Source organism: Haliotis rufescens, unplaced genomic scaffold (genome assembly GCF_023055435.1).
Source record: "Haliotis rufescens isolate VD_foot unplaced genomic scaffold, xgHalRufe1.0.p SCAF_5, whole genome shotgun sequence".
Taxonomy (NCBI): Eukaryota; Metazoa; Mollusca; class Gastropoda; order Lepetellida; family Haliotidae; genus Haliotis; species Haliotis rufescens.
In genome coordinates, this window is record NW_025964223.1 from 48,703,020 (window position 1) to 48,722,893 (window position 19,874).

Below are 19,874 nucleotides of genomic sequence, written 5' to 3' on the forward strand. Positions count from 1 at the left end.
CCGTGGGGAGGGAATTGGCGAAAGACCGGCTCAGTGTTCGTACAGACCTGCCTGTCGACTTAAAAAAACTTCGTGGCCGCCTGGTACGAAAAGCCGCTGAATTACGTAAACAACAACTACATGCAAAGGTTCGCGAAAAGGGGATCGTTGTTACCCTGTATTACAGAAAGGATGCCAGGGACGCATGGAAAACTCTCAAAGAGGACGAGGAACCAAGAATCAATGTATGTGATGATGAGTGACCCATTTTCTCGATCAATGTTTTATTTGTTTCTTTTAAACACAAATCTAGTGTAAACTTTATTTGAGTGCAGATCAACATGTTAGGGTTTCTTGATCTCGCTCTCGGACATGTGAAGATCCACTGTCATGTTGTTTCACAGTGTTACCGGAGACGCTTCTTGAACTTTTTACATTGGTATTTCGCATATCACATGACCAAGGTGTGTACGTCTGTCACGTGACCATTCAAAATGGCGGCCCACATGACTCATGGAGAGGACGATATTCTTATATTTCTTTCATGGATAAGGTGTGAAAAATAAAATAAGATAGCCGCTTTTTGGGAGGTGGGTTTAAATAACGAATACACTGTAGAATTACTGATGATGAGTGACCCATTCTCTCGGTCAATTTTTATTTTGTTTGTTATAAATCACAAATGTAGTGTTAACTTTATTTTAGTGCACATCATCATGTTCGGGTTTGTTGATCTCGCTCTTGGACATGTGAAGATCCATTGTCACGTTGTTTCGTTATGAAAAAAAAAACAACAACGAAAAAAAAAAACACAAAAAACTGGAGATATCAATTAAAAAACAAACTAGTATACTGTAGAATTACTTTATGAGATAATAATGATAAGACTTATTTGCATAATATCAGATATAAGTCTTATATGCATTGCATCATTAGTTCATCAGTTAAACTTTTGATCAATAGAGAACTTGTAAGTGTGTAAAACTCGTAAATTACATATCGGACAGTGTGTTGGTTTGGTTATTTTCTACTTTTCTCTATATTACTATGTTAGTGCCTATACTCGCTGTATGCCACAGCCTAATTTAGTTTATAGTGTAATGGGTCAATTGAATATTGCATGAGGAAATATTCAACCAAATCACTAGTAACTGTGAATTTGGGATGTTAGCTTCACAGTGGACAGTATTTAGTTGTGTAATGGTTTGACACTTGTGTGCTTCTTACTTATCATTATGACAGCTATTTTTGTTCCTGGTCTTTTCTGTTATATGCCACTGATACTTTTGGGTGAAGATTTTACCCCTTTTTTTCTGGTGGTAGCCACATGGTGCCAGTTTGTATCATACGATGCTTTACTTGAAGTTTGTAGAAGCAAGTGTGAGTTTGATTTCAGTCATTTATGGTTTTAAAGCTTTTTCTTCAGATAGTTGTGAAAGTGTATGTATGTGTAGAAAGTGTGTAAATTCAATCTTTCATATGGCCTCTGTGTATCTGAACAAATCTTTTATTGACAATGGCTAACTTAGGTTTTACCTGCTGCTCTATGAACTGTAGAGGACTGCAAGATAATGCCAAGAGAAAAGATGTTTTTAACTTTTTACGATCTAAAGCATACTCATTTTATCTACTACAGGATACACATTTTACAAAAGAACAAGAACCAATTATAAGATCACAGTGGGGATTTGATTGCATCTTCAATTCCAAAAACAGCCAGTCCAGGGGTGTTGCGATTTTGTTTAACAAAAATGTGGACTATAAGATTCATAGGACTTACATGGATGACAATGGTAACTTACTTATATTAGATATAACTATTAGTGATCAACGGGTAACACTTGTGAATATTTATGGTCCCAATTTAGACTCACCAGAATTCTATGAGCAGGTTAAAGAGCAAGCTCGTGTCATGGGAAATGAGGATTATATTTTAGCTGCAGATTGGAATCTTGTTTTGAATGAGTCACTAGATGTTCATAATTACCAGAATATCAATAATCCTCGTGCTCGTGAAAAAATATTAAAATTAATTGGTGATTTTGATTTGGTAGATGTGTGGAGAGATTTCAATCCAGAAATCAAAAGGTTTACTTGGCGTAAAAAGTCACCCTTAAAACAAGCAAGATTAGATTTCTTCCTCATCTCAGAAAGACTCTATTCTTTTGCCACACAGGCAAAAATCACTGCAGGTTATAGAACTGATCATTCAATCATAGATCTGAGTATTTCATTTCAAACTTGTCCAAAGCGTAATACATACTGGAAATTTAATACTTCTTTGTTGAAAGATAAGTATTACATAGATCTAGTAAAAGAAACTATTTTAAAGGTTAAATCGTAGTATATTAAAATGTATGGTGATGCTCGAAATATTAATGATATACCTAATCATGAAATTCAGTTTAATATAAATGATCAATTATTTTTTGAAGTCCTGCTTCTGGAAATCAGAGGAAAAACAGTTTCTTATTCTTCCTTCAAGAAAAAAAAAACTATTGAAAAAGAACAAAACCTGATTCAACAGATCGAAATTCTTGAAACTTCTAGTGTTATTAATTTTGATGACTTGGAAGATAAAAGAAAAGAATTGGAGGAAATTAGGAAACACAAGATGGCTGGAATTGCCATAAGATCTAGAACTAAGTGGATTATGGATGGTGAAAGAGTCAGCAGCTATTTCTGTAACCTTGAGAACAGGAATTTTGTCAGCAAGTCTATGACTCATTTAGAGTTAAACGATGGCACCACATTGCTAAATTCAAGTGACATTATTGCTGAAGCTGCCAATTTCTATGAGAATTTATACAGTAGCAAAGAACACATGGTGCAAGATTGTGATTTGAATACCCTGTTGGACAGAGATTCTGTCCCCTTTTTAAATAAAAGTGATGTGGACGAGATGGAAGATCTATTAACTCTTGATGAGCTGGCAAAAGCTTTGAAAAATATGCAAAATAACAAAAGCCCAGGCTCAGATGGCTTTCCCACTGAATTTTATAAATTCTTTTGGAAAGATATTGGACAATTTTTATTGCGATCATTGAATTGTGGTTTAATATCTGGTGAACTCTGTTACCCAGAAACAAGGGGTTATTGTCTGTATTCCAAAGGGGGACAAGCCTAAACGCTTCATAACTAACTGGAGGCCCATATCACTATTGAATGTTTCATATAAGCTCGCATCTTCATGCATAGCAAATAGAATCAAGTCAAGATTGCCATTTATCATTAATGAAGATCAGACTGGCTTTATGACAGGTCGCTACATTGGTGACAATATTCGCTTAATCTATGATGCCATCTCATGTACAGAAAAATCAAACATTCCTGGTATGCTTCTTCTTATAGACTTTGAGAAGGCATTTGATTCCATTGCTTGGTCATTTATAGATAAATCTTTATCCTTTTGGGGATTTGGTGAAAATTTAATATATATCGGTATTTTACAATGATATAAAAAGCTGTATGTCCATCAATGGTCAGTTGTCATCTTGGTTTAATATCAGACGCGGTTGCCGACAGGGTGACCCATTGTCACCGTATATATTTATTCTCTGTGCAGAAATACTAGCCAATATGATCCGCTCTAATAGAGATGTCAAAGGTATCCTGGTGGACGGTAGTGAGTATCTTCTTAGTCAGTATGCTGATGATATGGAAATATTACTTGATGGTAGTCAGTCCTCCTTTGTATCATGTATTAACTCTCTTGATTGTTTTGCCAAAATATCTGGTCTTAAGATTAACTATAATAAAACTCAAGTTATCTGGCTTGGCTCGAAGAGAGGTTGTAAGGAAAAGTTCAAAGATGATTTGCCTGTTGGTTGGAATCCATAAGAGTTTAGAATTCTAGGAGTCAAATTTTGCACAAATCTGAAAAAAATGGTTCAGTTGAACTTTAAAGACAAATTATTTGAGTTAAAACAGATTATGAATAGGTGGATGAAACGGATAGTTACACCAATTGGTAGGGTGGCAATCATTAAATCCTTGTTGATTTCAAAACTCAATTATCTATTGTTTTCACTGCCTGATCCCCCAAATGATTTTCTTGTTACTTTAAATGCTATGCTTTTTAAATTTCTTTGGAGTGATAAACGAGACAAAGTAAAGAGGATTAAAGTTTGTCAACCTGTTAAGCAAGGGGGCTTAGGTATGGTGAATATCTTTTCATATGTAACATCTCTTAAGGCCACATGGATAAGGAGACTTGTGTCCTCGGGTGATCCAAAATGGAAGCACCTATTTAAATCTACATATCCTTATTTGTGTAAACTTGGTGAGTTTGGTGTGACGTTTTTTGAAAGAAAATTATCTTTGATAAGTAATGAGTTTTGGAAAAGTTGTTTTCAGTCATTTATAGTGCTTGATAAGAAAATCAAGCCAGAATCTTTCAGTAGTTTTTTAACTGAACCAATTTTGTATAACCCTAATATTAAAATTAACAGGAAATCATTTTTCTTGAAATGCTGGTTTGAGAAGGGCATCTCCCAAATTATAGACTTGGTCAAGGCCAATAAGGAGTTTCTGTCATATGAGGAATTTAATGATATGTATGGTATTTGTTCATCCTATTTGGAGTTTTATGGTGTTGTTAGCAGCGTTAAACAATACCTTGGAGCTCTAAATTTAGTTAGAGTTCCAACAGATTCTGTGGAGGATCAGCGCTGTGTGGTAAAAACTATTTGTAGTTCCAAGTCCGGTTCAAAACATATTTATTTTTCATTGGTTTCTACAGAAGTAAAAACTAAAGGGCAGGAAAAGTGGGAATTACAATTTGAAAACTTAAATTGGAACAATATTTATAATAAAATTTTCAGTACAACACAGGATGTCAAACTGCGATGGTTTCAATACAAAATTACCCACAGAATTCTCACCACTAATACTTTTCTGTATTTACTCAATTATGCTCAGAATGATTTGTGCTCCTTCTGTCACAATGAAAAGGAAACAATTACTCACTTGTTTTGGGAATGTGATGTAATAAACAATTTTGGGATGAAGTGTCATTGTGGATCGACCAGTGCTTTCATGTTTATAATATGACATTTTGTGCAGAATTGATACTTTTTGGAGTTAAAGAGAACATAAAAACAGATAAAGTGTTTGATTTACTTTTACTAATTGCAAAATACTATATTTATAGATGCAAATTCCAAAATACAAAGCCTTATTTTCATGTTTATAAAAAGGAAGCTTTTTCACGATACAACATTGAAAAAGATATTGCTTTCAAGACAGGTAATCAACAGAAATTCTATGGTGCTTGGATGCTGTATCATCAACTTTTCGAAAATGAGGAGCAGCTTTCAATTTAATTTTAGTTTTGTACTTAAGATTTTAATGTTTGAGACCATGTACTTTCCTAAACTGCAATATGATATATAAACAAGAGTGAATGTGTGAGTGAGAAGTATGTTATTTTCTGTATAAAAAAAACAACAAAGTAAGATGTACTGATAAGTTGTGCTTTATGTCATGGGCTTTCTGCTACCCTGGGCGGAAGCCCATTTATGTAACAGGTGTGTCTTTCTAAAAACAATAAAAGGAAAAAAAACAAAAACATGTTCACTCTTCACACGGATGACCTGGCTTTGATTCCCACAAGCGTATGATGTGTGAATTACATTTTTAGTGTACCCTCACCATTTGAATAGTTTGCGATAGGGTTACAATGATCTCTTTGCAACATTTCCTAGTGTTGAGTGACAAAATTAGGGAAATCATATCCTAGGGAACCTTTAGGGATTGTGACAGAATAGGTTGTCACTTAAGTGAGGATCAGATGGTTACAATGTATGACCTTACAACATAGTGATGCTCATGCTATCAACCACTAGTTGCATGGTCCAGTAAATTATTATTATGATACTAAAATATTGGCTTGACAGTTGACACCTACCGGTATTCCTTGTGCTTATGCAGACAAACAGCATCTCTCGCTCTATCTCTCTCTCTCACACACACACACACACACCACACCACACCACACCTTATTAATTATTATTTTCATCTAAACACATGACCTAACAAAAAGTGGGCAGTTGAAAAAAACAGGTTGAAGGTTTGCTCTTTTGCCAGTTGGCGTGCATTAATGTATACGTGAAGAGCATGAACTCCATATGCACTGCCTCACACTCCACCTGAGTCCACTGTTCAATGGGTTCTTCCATTGCCATTCCAATGCCTCATCCACCAAAACAAGATTACAACATTTGAGTTTTCTCTCGTTTGTATATGGTCTGGTAACCTTAACCTTTCACGAGCCCAATGCTCTATACACTCGACTTGTCTGAGAGTTCCATGTATGCCTAGTTTGCTAAATATTTGCTCAAAATATGTTAAGTTCCATTTGTGACAACTCGTGTTATCCTGGGACAAGCCGAATAGCGACTCGTGCCCCTCTCATGGCCATTTTTGCGACCGGGTTCAGTCTTAGCGCAAACAGGCATACCTAAAATAATTGTCACCTCGTCACGTTATGGTTCACATATATTTCCCCATATATTATACATATTTCAGATGCAATTTAAAGCACATCTGGACATGAGGAATTATACAGCATGACTGAACACATTTAACCGTGCCTTGGGTATATTTGTAGATGCAACACATGTAAAATCAAAAATTATTTCTGAGGGATTCTTTGACGAAGAACTTGTAATCATATGTGCATTCTGATTGGTTTGTGTCGTATTTTCGCACATAACATTCATTGATAGGGGGACGAGTTTTCTTGCAGGTTACGGAAAGAGGCGAGTGGTGACAAATGGTTCTTTAGGAATGTATCCATATTACTCAAGTTGTGAGAGCAAATCGTGTACCAAAGGGAACTCAAAGCTTTGTTATTGGAGTGTCAACTTCACACACACACTATATGACAGCAACAGAAGCCATTTTCTTTCTTGATAAGACATCAACATCTGAAAACCTGTCCATTGGTTTTGTGTTTTCCACAATATGCTGGTGTGGTGTATTTTGAATACTGAATCATTTTTGTTGTAGGGCGGTCGGGTAGCCTAGTGGTTAAAGCGTTCACTCGTCGAGCCGAAGACCCAGGTTCGATTCCCGACACGGGTACAATGTGTAAAGCCCATTTCTGGTGTACCCTGCCGTAATATTGCTAATAGCGGCGTAAAACCATACTCACTCACTCACTCTTTGTTGTAGCCCGAATATGATCAGTATATGAATATGATCAGTATATGTTCAGTTTTACCAAACCAACAAACATCAGCCCAAATTGGTGATGTCAATGTAAGCTAAAAAATGACACGTAAATAGTTGAAGGCAAAAGGCTGCAAGAGTGTTTTATTACAAAATTATCTTAGTATGTGAAGATAAAACTGGTAATTAGAAGATAAATATCAATAACGATCTCAACAAACATGTCCACTGTCCCCAATGTTGAAAATCAACTCATCTGACATAATCAATGTAAGCTAAAAAAGGACACGTAAATTGTTGAAGGCAAAAGGCTGCAAGAGTGTTTTATTACAAAATTATCTTAGTATGTGAAGATAAAACTGGTAATTAGAAGATAAATATAAATAACAATCTCAACAAACATGTCCACTGTCCCCAATGTTGTCCCCACTTTCCTCCCACATTAAGCTGACAAGCTGTGATATAACTGGAATACTGTTAAAACCAATCTCACTCACTCACTCATTTGATAAATATTTAACATAACCCCCCATGCCTGCTGAAAATATGGTATAAGAACAGTTTCTTTCTCCAAATGACTGCCTCTGTGGTCTTCTGGATAGAGAGAGTGTCTACCCTGTCATACCAAATGACGTTAAAAGATGGTATCAAGTGGATAACATAAGCACTGGTTGCCTCGAAGTCATACTGTGTCTCACAGGGGTATCCACGTTAAACTGCTGCACAATACTTCAGTGGGATGGCACTTTAAAACTGGCATTAGTCCAGACTAGTACAAGGAGCCAACCACATGTGCATGCATGTTGCAATGCAAGTGCAAGAATTTGAACACCCTTAAACCTAATTTCACCTTATCTCAAGTACTGGTCACATCATACGATGCATAGGAGCAGAGCAATCAGTGCCATGGAACAGTTACAAGATGTATTAGATAATCACATTCAGCTTCTATATTTCAATATAAACATCACTTTATGTACCAAAACAAATGTTTTGTCTGAATATTAACACTGTATATGATTTAGAAATATAGCATAAGCGGTGCTTACCTTTTTTCATACTGGAATTTTCAATAAGTACATGACCCACTCCTTTCTCATGCTTTGAAAATGTATAGTGTACGGGTGTTAAATTGGGCTGGATCTTTGATGAACCTCGATGAGCTTCTAACGAGTTGAAAGTATTACAAATTAATATTTCAACAACTTATATTTCAAAATAAAAAATTGTGCTATTTACACAGGTTACGGTGAAATATCTCACTATTTCATTACCCACATAAGATATCTTTAAAGGGAAAGAAAATTCGGAGGTCTGACTCTTTAACCCTGATGCTACATTACGCTACTCTGGTCTTGAGAAGTAGTATGTTGTGTGAACAGATTGAAGACTGATCTTTCTGGAAAGCCATACAAAGTCTGCATCATAATTATATTTGAGTGTTCGTTTAAATCATCTAAAGCCTTGAGACTTGTTAATTTGCATATATGAATATCTTAAAAGTTTAATATGTCTGCCTGCAGCAATATTGCTTGCCACTATTCTGTTTTTGTCTCATTACGGTTCAAGCCAATGTACAGTATCATTTGACATTTTGATACCTTTCTCTTGTGTGGTTCACTCAAATTAACAATTATTAAAGTTTGAACTAAAGACAGTATTAACAACCATTAAAGAAAAAATAAATAATATGTTGTGACATAAATAAAGTTCTCATCACTTACAACTTATGTTATCCATGTACTGGTATATACACTGAGTCATTTGTAGACATTCATGTGTATGTCATGATTCATACATCAGAACCATATTGATTATGATAAAGTACATGGACAACAAGGAAGTCTGTCTGTGAAGTTCACCTTTACCAAACACATGAACACTGTTCAGTGCTGATAAGCAGAGATACTGTTTTTCAGTCAAAATTGTAAGCAAATGTTGTGAAATGTAAAGTATAAAATTCACGATTTCAATAAAATAAACAGTACAACCTAAATAATATTCAACACCAAAACAAGTAACAGATAGAATCACAAACAATCATTCTTCCTTGTAAAATATACACAAATTGCCATAAAACAGGAAGTACTACACACATTTCTATGAAGAGTAAACTATGGTATACACCATGATACACAGATAACCACCATCACACAGCTGGAATATTGCCTAGTGCTGCATTAAACAACAAACAAACATGAAATTAAATAAGAAATAATTTAAAAATGATGTACATTTACATAAAATCATATAAAAACTACAATACAATGTTATGGAAGATATATGTCTTAAAAGCTGTGATCTGAGATTATCATCTGTTCTAAAAAAAGTTCTACATACCTCCTGACCTCTTTGTTGCAAGTGACCTTCACCTTAGATAACGCAAGTTCTATATACATTATCTGATACCAAACTGTCCTAAATCTTGCAATATCTCCAAAAGATATTTCAGGATAATTGTCTCAAATTGTAGGCAATCCATTTCAGAGTATTTCCAATTTTTATTTCATTTCATCCTTTCCTACCTGGAACGTAAGTAACTGAGTATGTTGGAAGAATAAGAAAGACAAGAACAGTATCAGCATGTCTACCCTAAGTGGGGGCGGTCAGGTAGCCTAGTGGTTAAAGCGTTCGCCCGAAGACACGGGTTAGAATCCCAACATGGGTACAATGTGTGAAGCCCATTTCTGGTGTCCCCCCCCCCCCGTGATATTGCTAAAAGCGGCGTAAAACCATACTCACTCACTCACTCACTCACTACCCTAAGTGTTTGCCCCACCACCAAAACCTCGCAGCTTAACCATGATAACCCTGCAAAAAACTTCTGTCTACAAATATATAGTATGTACAATGATGGAGCTGGATACATTTAGCTATATTACTAAAATGGTATTTTCTTCATATATTTCCTCTGTCTTAAAAGAGTGAATAATTATTTTTCAGTCTTGTTTCTGCGTCTCCCATAAGAAACACTTTGCAAGTTTACACAAATTCCTGTAGAAATGTGTAAACATTTTTCTACAAAATATGCATGTGACATACAGTATGAAGAAATACATTCCTTGCAACATGTCATACACAAATGATCAAAACGTTCTACATACAGCCACATCATCAGTCACGTTTAACACATGTTCATACCTCAAAATACAGTAGGAGAATATCCATCATGGTCTGTCTGAAATACGGGATTGTGTAAAAACATCAAAAGTTTCTACTCAGATAATTTGACCTTGGTCAACCATGACCAAAAAACAATCAGAAACTAAAAAGATTGGATTTATTTCTTTTGCCCGACAAGTTGCTTAGGTGGATAAAAAAAAAAAAAAGATTAACTACAAACAAAGTAACTGTTAACCTTTTAAATAATAGTTGAGCAAATGCTTTGTGTGGAGTCTCTGGTCATAACAATCACCCCATATATAATCAAGATCAAAGTCAATACAGGTTCACTTTAATGTAAAATACTAAACATCCCTCACCTAAAACAATTATTAACGAAATTAGCTTTTATATTTCCCATTAAACCAACCGACCCAAACACATTTTAACCCAGACAAATAAATAAATATTGATCTAATTGATTTCTAGCCATTCAAATAAAGAAATATTGAGCTACACCATTTTAAACTGGTCAAATATAGAAATACTGACCTACATGATGTATTTTTATTTCAACCAACCACACTTGATTGGTAACAGAAAGTATATATCACAAAGTCAATAAAGTGTGGCCTAAGCTTAAAATGATGACAATATGGTAGTTCGTCTATCTGGTGTCTGTTTCCTTGACGGAGTAGACGGAGATCCCCGCGATGATCAGCACGAACGCCAGGAAGTACAGCACATGGAACTGATGAAAAACAAGGGTGAATATACTACCACCACCACAGCAGTGAAATCAAGTCTGTGCTCTGCCCCGCTGCCTTTTACTATCCGACATCCACTGGTCGCTAAAACATAGCTAGTGCAAATGACATAATATCATGAACATTTTAATACTCACTTCTTCCCAAACCATTCTTTATCTTTAAATACATCAAGACATTTTATTGAAAATATTATTATTTATTTTGTTCTATGCCACAGTCAGCAGTATTCCAGCTACATGTATATCACATCAGAGTGTAAATAATCAACTCTGGACCAGACAAATCAGTGGTCAGTAGTTGGAGGTAGTGTTTAGTAGAGGGTGTTGTTTAATAATGCCACAGTCAGCAATATTCCAGCTATATCACATCAGAGTGTAAATAATCAACTCTGGACCAGACAAATCAGTGGTCAGTAGTTGGAGGTAGTGTTTAGTAGAGGGTGTTGTTTAATAATGCCACAGTCAGCAGTATTCCAGCTATATCACATCAGAGTGTAAATAATCAACTCTGGAACAGACAAATCAGTGGTGAGTAGTTGGAGATAGTGTTGAGTGGAGGGTGTTGTTCAATAATGCCACAGTCAGCAATATTCCAGCTATATCACATCAGAGTGTAAATAATCAACTCTGGACCAGACAAATCAGTGGTCAGTAGTTGGAGATACTGTTGAGTGGGGGATGTTGGGTGAGCAATATTCCAGCTTGATCAAAGTGTCCTGTAAAGATCCATTCACTCACTGTGACAGGCTTTAAAAAATTACTTCATAATGAAACAGGAACAATCCAAACAGCAGGGAGTAGAAGTCTCCTGACAGGATGGAGTGACAGGATTTACACACTTACTTCATAATGAAACAGGAACAATCCAAACAGCAGGGAGTAGATGTCTGCTGACAGGATGGAGTGACAGGATTTACACACTTACTTCATAATGAAACAGGAACAATCCAAACAGCAGGGAGTAGATGTCTGCTGACAGGATGGAGTGACAGGATTTACACACTTACTTCATAATGAAACAGGAACAATCCAAACAGCAGGGAGTAGACGTCTGCTAACAGGATGGAGTGACAGGATTTACACACTTACTTCATAATGAAACAGGAACAATCCAAACAGCAGGGAGTAGAAGTCTGCTGACAGGATGGAGAGGTTGACTGAGGTAGCACTGGTGTACTGGATGACGATTGTCATACAAGTATATATCAGAAACTGGCACAACACAAAGCCAAGCCATGGAAACACTGAAACAAAGAAGGGAGGTAATCCATGTCATTAATACATTGAAACATATGCTGCTGTGGAAACAACACTACTCTTACATTTCAGGACATATAAAACTTCCCTCTCATGTCTAACAAAAGTCTTCCTCAAGTTGGTCCAATTTACAAAGGTCATAGATCCCTGCTTATTTTACTGACTTATCACAGTGAAACAATTTGTTCAACTGACTCATGTGTTTGTGGATATACCTCTATGACATCACATAACGCCCACAACAAAAGATTTCACTGTTACGCAATTCCTTCTATGTGAGGCTTAGAAAATCAACCCTCAAAGCCACCTACAGACAACAGACTGATCAGGTAGCCAAAGAACAGCAGAGAGATTGCCATCCTGCACAGATGATTGATATTAACCCTGGTGTTTCACAATGGATTGAGACCAATGAAGATCCGGGGTAGAATAGGTCTTCAGCAACCCATGCTTGCGGTAAAAGGCGACTATGCTTGTCGTAAAAGGCGACTAACAGGATCGGGTGATCAGGCTCGCTGACTTGGTTGATGCATGTCATCGATCCCAATTGCGTGGATGGATGCTCATGATATCAATCACTGGATTGTCTGGTCCAGACTTGATTATTTACAGACCGCCGTCATATAGCTGGAATATTGCTGAGTGTGGCGTAAAACAACAAACCAACCAACCAATCACAATGGATTGAATAGGACAACATCCAGTATCAAGGTGAAAGGTGCAGTCCCTGAACTATATCCATGTGTTCTACATACACTCAAGTCATGCCAATGCCTGTTCTGATTGGATTGGATGGAAATAAGAACACAGTTTAGTCACTTCTTCATAAAAGATTATCTACTGTTCCTTTGACATGATCTTTAAGTGCTGTTGAAACATACACAGACTACACACACAGCAGGCACCATCATGATGTGTTTCACAACATACAGGCAATGGAACCTGGCGATATTTATTTACAAATAATGAGGGATATCATAATTACAATACCTTTAATGCTATGGAATGTAGGAAATGGCCACATGCAGGGCACCACTAACGTTATAAGTGTATACACTATACAGTACCTTACCTATTTCATATCTGGTAAAGTCAAGGTTAGCAACTTCGTGTCTCTCCAGGATGACGCTTAAAGGCAAAGTTCAGTTGTCAATATATCAACCTCATTAAGATCAGACCATTTATTCAGGTAAAGGTATCATATTGGAGTAAAAGATATGATCATAAGATTGCCCATATGTGATACAAACAACAGGAAAATAATTAATTTTCAAATCTTGGGCTATTATGATTCAACAAAGTGTTAGTGCACAGTGATTTATTTCCAGAATAATATTTGTGTACATGATTTCTGAAGTTATCACTTGTTAGCTTACTTGGGTCAAATTTATAACATTTCATGTTTGGGTCTCCAATCATTTCCTTTCATTATTTACTATGGTTCTTTAACTTGAAACAGTAACTCTGAAATTTGATTCCATGACCTTGTGTAAATCATCACAATGTTACTTCCACTTGACTGTTACAGCTTACCATAAATCTGAATGGAGAGTAAGCAACAGACAGAGCTCTGCACAGCAAATATTAAGACCTTAGACAACTCGGCCACCCATTCTGATTTCAATGAAAGAAGTTAAAGATGTTCAATCCTTCATCAGACTAGACTAAGCTATGAAACCAATACATACAAAAACTGTTGGCAGATTTCCAGACTTGAAAACACACAAGAAAATCAACCCCAGCCATAGTCAGAGCTTTACTCACAATTGTATCCCGCTGATGAAACTGCCAAACAATCCCAGCATGCCTAGGAACTCTGTGCGGGCAAAATGTTTGACAACATATTCCTCTCCTACATTGGACACTCCGTACAGGGCAGCGCCGGCAATCACCAGGAAGTCTCCCAGAGGCTTGTTACTGGCTGTCATTCAGAAGAAGGTATTTAATATGAGAGATAGAATGTACACAGGATTGTTGTTTCATTGAAATACAGTAAACTACGGTTATAACAACCTTGAAGGGACCACCAATTATAGTTTGTTATAACTGTAGTTCGTTATAAGCATATATACAGGATTTATACAACATATGGTCGGGACTAAAGAATAAGTTTGTTATATTGGTCAGTTTGTTATAAGCGTGTTCGTTATAAACGTAGTTTACTGTAAAACTAATTATGTAAACAAGATATGTAATAAAGTAGTTGTAACTCACTCAGTGCAAGCCTTTCGCATGCACAAACTTTGCATGATACAAGGGTCATATCAATGATTCAAATATAGGACACACATCCTTCCAATTAATGCAACGGAATCATTACTGACTCCATGTTATCAAGAACAACACAAACACTAATCTCAGCTTTAACAGATGTCAACAAATAAAGTTTTACCGATAAAACATAAACCTACATAAAGCAGTGTTTACCTCCTGTGGTTCCTCCTTCATCGTTCCTGCCAGCAATGACGTCTGCCGCCACCAGCCCACCGAGTCCTACAAGACAGCAGACGACACCCACCAGATGTAGCAGATGATACCGGACTCTCAGCACAAAGTAGGACAGAATCATCACAGTGGGGATACTGAAGCAGTCCAGCAGCTGCCGACAGACACCAATATAAAGCAAGTGCCATTCCATTATCAATCTATTAAACAAAGGAGATGACAAAAAAAACCAATCTGGTGCAATTCGGAAAAGGAGTTTGACTACTTATACCCCACTATTGGTTCATTGTCATTGGATACCTCCAGTATTTATCAATATCCCAAATCATAAAATGGCACCAGTTCACCACTAGACTGATTTGCATAGCAAGTTTCATCAAGAAAAATTCATCGGTTTAGGAGTTCTGCTCCTAAACATACTGATCGCTATGGTTACTGTGGTTATGCATGTTTGACCAGCACATTGGTTACCGTGGGGATACATGTTTGACCAGCACATTGGTTACCGTGGTCATACATGTTTGACCAGCACACTGGTTACAGTGGTCATACATGTTTGACCAGCACACTGGTTACAGTGGGGATATATGTTTATCTGGCACACTGGTTACAGTGGGGATACATGTTTGACCAGCACTCTGGTTACAGAGGTCATACATGTTTGACCAGCACTCTGGTTACAGTGGTCATACATGTTTGACCAGCACACTGGTAACAGTGGGGATATATGTTTGACAAGCACACTGGTTACAGTGGGAATGCATGTTTGATCAGCACATTGGTTACAGTTGGGATACATGTTTGACCAGCACTCTGGTTACAGTGGTCATACATGTTTGACCGGCACTCTGATTACAGTGGTCATACATTATTGACCAGCACACTGGTTACAGTGGGGATAGATGTGTGACCTGCACTCTGGTTACAGTGGGGATACATGTGTGATCTGCACTCTGGTTACAGTTGGGATAGATGTGTGACCTGCACTCTGGTTACAGTGGGGATACATGTGTGATCTGCATTCTGGTTACAGTTGGGATACATGTGTGATCTGCACACTGGTTACAGTGGGGATAGATGTGTGACCTGCACATTGACCGACCTGCACACTGGTTACAGTGGTGAACTTGAAGGCCTTTACCACCAGATAGTTGGCCTCCACGTCAATGATGGCTAGGATGAGGTACTTCCACCAGTAGGACTTGAGCAGGAACACCAGATTGCGCTCCTCCTGTCGACAAGCAAGGACGACCGTGAACACCAAACACAGCAGCACATAGTTGAGGAACGACTGAGCTGAAGACAGACAAATGGACAGGGTTTTGTAGCAGAAAACAAATGTGCAGACATCACTTTTCACAGATAAAAAAACCAGATGTTCCTGCATTAGCTTTCTAATTATGTCAAACATGTTGAATGAAACAGACAGATGGATAGAAGACATACTTGACTAATGGGATAAAACATATTTTGGACCATTGTGGCAATATTGCAGAAATATCACAGTGGTAAACAAATTAATATTATTTTCACTTGTCAAACCCCTATGTTGATAAAGTTTTTAAACATGTTTTGGAACACAACCAAATACTGGTTCATTATCTATTGGACAGAAATGACATCACTTAACATATTGGTACATTTGGATGTCACCTGCAAAGTTAAACATAAAGCTATTTTTCTTCACTATTTCAGTCACATCACCAACACTTTTTGGGTTCAAATTCACACTAAAGAAGCCATTAAGGACAAAATGCACTGGTGCTAATTAGTATTGCAGGTTTAGAATTGTAATCAGTGACCTGTGTAAAATTGAGACATTTGGGTATTCAGTCAGTGCTACATCAATCTGGACGTAAATGTGGCTGTCCTGGTTCCCACCTGTTGGTGTCTGTACCCCCTGCTCCTGGAGAAGTCCACTGGTCACACCTGTCCCACAGATCAACAGAGACAGCAGCTGACCCAGGGCGATCAGCTTCAACACATGTCTGCAAAATCAGTGTCCAAATAAATCTAACATGTCAGGAAGTTTTTGTCATCAGTGATCGTAAGTACCAAAAAAGATACTATCTTACTGATGGAATACTACTTTTCACCATTAGATAAGCATTTAAAAGGGGTACTCTTGTCCACATCACTGGTACGTGTTACTGACACTTATCATCGTACTAGTCACCTCTACTAGTCACTTTGCACTTGAATAGTTTTCAACTAATTTTTACCAATAACACAAGACCCTTGTCCAATGTGTACCATCTATTCTTTGTGTCCTCCGTTGTGATATGGCTGGAATATTTAATGGTATAACCATACACACACTCACTCAGTCACACCTACCTGGAACAGAGCTTTGTGAGTAGGTCCCGACACCTCTGTTTGACAGTCATGCGCTCGTCCAGGTTGATGGACATGTCTGGTGTGTGAGTGCCAGGCAACTGGTGGTACTGGTATTCCTCAGTGCCCTCAACACTGGACACCAGCTCACGCCTCTCCTCGTCCATATCTACACTGTATATTTACAAGAGAGAATACACTAGTAAACGTTGTTTCTTGCCTTGTGGTACTATGTACCGCGCTCTACAGTGCCATATGCCTGTGGCCTTCTCATAAATACGAAGTAATTTAAAGGGGCACTGATCTATAGCAATTCCCCGGGACTGGTTGTTGCCTTTGTTATTGTTTTTTCCCGTGAGTACCCGGATGATCTAGCAGAAACCTAGACTAGTTCGCGACCTGTGCTGCGCAATTCGTAAGCGCATTTGTCACTTTTATTGATAGTATAAGGACGTATGGTCACAATGATCAACAAAATGAAATACAGTTTTTGAAATAATAAGGAAATGTTGGTATCTTTGTGAGTAGCATCGGTAATGGTGACGAAGTTTTGATAAGTCACTTGCTTGGTAATTGTGCGATTTTCGTTTACACTATTTTGACTTGAAACACAAAGTAAATATTTCTCCTGAGCATTGCTTATTTTATCGTGTTTATATTTTAACAGTCAAAATGTGCAAAATTTTCACTTAGAAAATTTATTATACGCCTGAATAGTCAGTTATTTTACAAATTGACTGAAAAAAATATGTCCATCTGTATTATTATGACAACGAATTCAAAACATGTTTATGTTTAATATCATCACCAAGACTGAAAATGTTACGATGAAAAGTACATTTCTATATTGTTTGGCTTCTTATCCTACATAAAAATCTATTATGATAGTTTTAGACCCTTTTCATCGTCTTAATCAATTTTAGTCCACCTGTTAAAGAAATGGACAGATTTTGCAGTCAAAATGACGGAAATATTTACACATTTTATAAATTACCTAAGAGAATCACATTTTACAAATTGACAGTAATATACACGCTTACAAAGGAAAAGACTTGTGAAAACAACGTAGAGGAAGAAGAATGAATCTGTCCAATGCTACAGCAAATGAAGGAAAACAAAATGCAATATCATAATAACAACCTACCAAATTTATGTGTATAATTTTAAGCAGCTTCCTTGTTTGAGGAATGTATCCGTAAATATCCACACAAAGGAACAATATCCCACACATCTGCAGCTGTACAAATAAACATATTCGATGTCACGTGTCTCTGTAACAATCAACTATTATAAAATATATATATCGTTTCGGAATATTATAACCCATGTTCGTTTCTCAACTGAATGCTTAGATTGTTTCGGGTGTTTCACATAGGTGTCAAGTCTCAAAGGTCGGCTGAGAAAGCCCACATGACAACTATTTTCATACATCCACGGTTCCTAAAAAACTCCATTGAGTTAGATAACAATGAGCAATCAATCAACGTATTATCGGTTAACCCTTTGAACAAAGTATGTTGTTTTTACATCGGCACTTCACGCCATGATATGAGCATATTCCCTTTGTTTTAGTAAACCTAGACATGTGAACACTCACTTTTGACATATCCACTGTGCAAGATAACAGTGATTAATCAATCAATGTAATTTCTGTTAATCCCTTGATGACTAGGAACGATCTGTTGATTTACAAAAAAGTAAATCAACTGATCATTCATCTCTTGCTGGGCTGCCACGTGCATATTACATAACACACATTTTACCTCACTTTAAACCTGGATTCTGATTGAATAATTACCCCAGACACAATAAATGCCAAATGGGAACCTTTGTCAGGTATTCTGAGTGGTGCTACCACTAATTATACCTGTAATAAAATCATTATGTGAGCATCAAGTGAATGACGACAAATACACAAGTGTAGGGTTATACCAGACAACGTGGATGACAACAAGGGAGTAGTAATCGTATTGTCGACGCAATCCGAAATCTGAAAATGCTTTCACTGCGTGGATACTTTTTTTAATTATTAAACTATAACAATCAGGGGTATTTCCAAATAACAACATCCGACGAGCTCCGCCGTTCTTTTAGTGTTTGCTTAGGCTAAAGAAATTAATTAAATTGCACCCTTTGTCGAAATCTATATAGATCACGGTTAACCAATCAGTGTTCAAAAATGAGTAAAATAAATATTGCCTCTAAATTCATTTAGCTGTCCTTGCAGACGGTAGACCAGTCTCTTGTCACGCTCAGTTGCGTTGGGTATCATCCGGGTACTCACGGGAAAAAAACAATAACAAAGGCAACAACCAGTCCCGGGGAATTGCTTTAGATCAGTGCCCCTTTAAGCCATGTTTAAAGCGTTGTTCCTAAATCAACGGATAAATATATCTAGTTTGAATACGACAATTACATGATATCAATTTCCAGGCTTTCAATATTGATAATAATCTTTGTCAATCGATTTCCAATACGGTATAAACTAGTGTAGGATAAACCAATATAGGCATCGCCAATTCAGCTGTTAAATGTCATGCGTGAGCTGTCAAATCCGATACTAGCTGTTGGTGCCAGCACTTGATCAGTTCTTGTTGCAACTTATATTACAGCTTCCGCGTAACTTGGATTTTTAAAATAAACGCCGTAAAACGACATTTCAAAGCTTAATTACTGACCTCCTTTCTTCCCACAGACTGTTATGACATATTTGAGATAAAGCTAAGTCACTAAAAACGTGTTTACAAGTGCCCTCTCCGTCCAGTCACGTGCAATTATTGTTTTCCCATTTCCTTAAACGTTGGTTCATTGGACA

At 37.0% G+C, this 19,874-nt stretch overlaps 1 protein-coding gene across 1 annotated transcript; it reads right to left on the reverse strand.

The window, feature by feature from the left end:
* Positions 1–7,271: 7,271 nt before the first annotated feature.
* On the reverse strand, positions 7,272–19,865 carry LOC124137111 (solute carrier family 35 member F1-like). Its single transcript, XM_048383948.1, has 9 exons — positions 19,738–19,865; positions 17,063–17,233; positions 16,607–16,713; positions 15,828–16,021; positions 14,708–14,879; positions 14,045–14,201; positions 13,353–13,408; positions 12,113–12,267; positions 7,272–11,005 (listed from the first exon to the last, which is right to left on the reverse strand). Exons 2-9 carry the CDS (start codon positions 17,224–17,226, stop codon positions 10,922–10,924), a joined length of 1,089 nt encoding a protein of 362 aa, XP_048239905.1. The 5' UTR covers positions 17,227–17,233; positions 19,738–19,865; the 3' UTR covers positions 7,272–10,921.
* Positions 19,866–19,874: the final 9 nt, after the last annotated feature.

Coding starts and splice junctions, on each gene's coding strand:
- LOC124137111 (XM_048383948.1), bottom strand. CDS start 17,226: ATGGACGAGGAGAGGCGTGAGCTGGTGTCCAGTGTTGAGGGCACTGAG. Junction 14,880..15,827: donor CCACTGTAACCAGTGTGCAG/GTCGGTCAATGT, acceptor GTCTGTCGGCAG/CTGCTGGACTGCTTCAGTAT. Junction 12,268..13,352: donor CTTTACCAGATATGAAATAG/GTAAGGTACTGT, acceptor TCTTTGTTTCAG/TGTTTCCATGGCTTGGCTTT.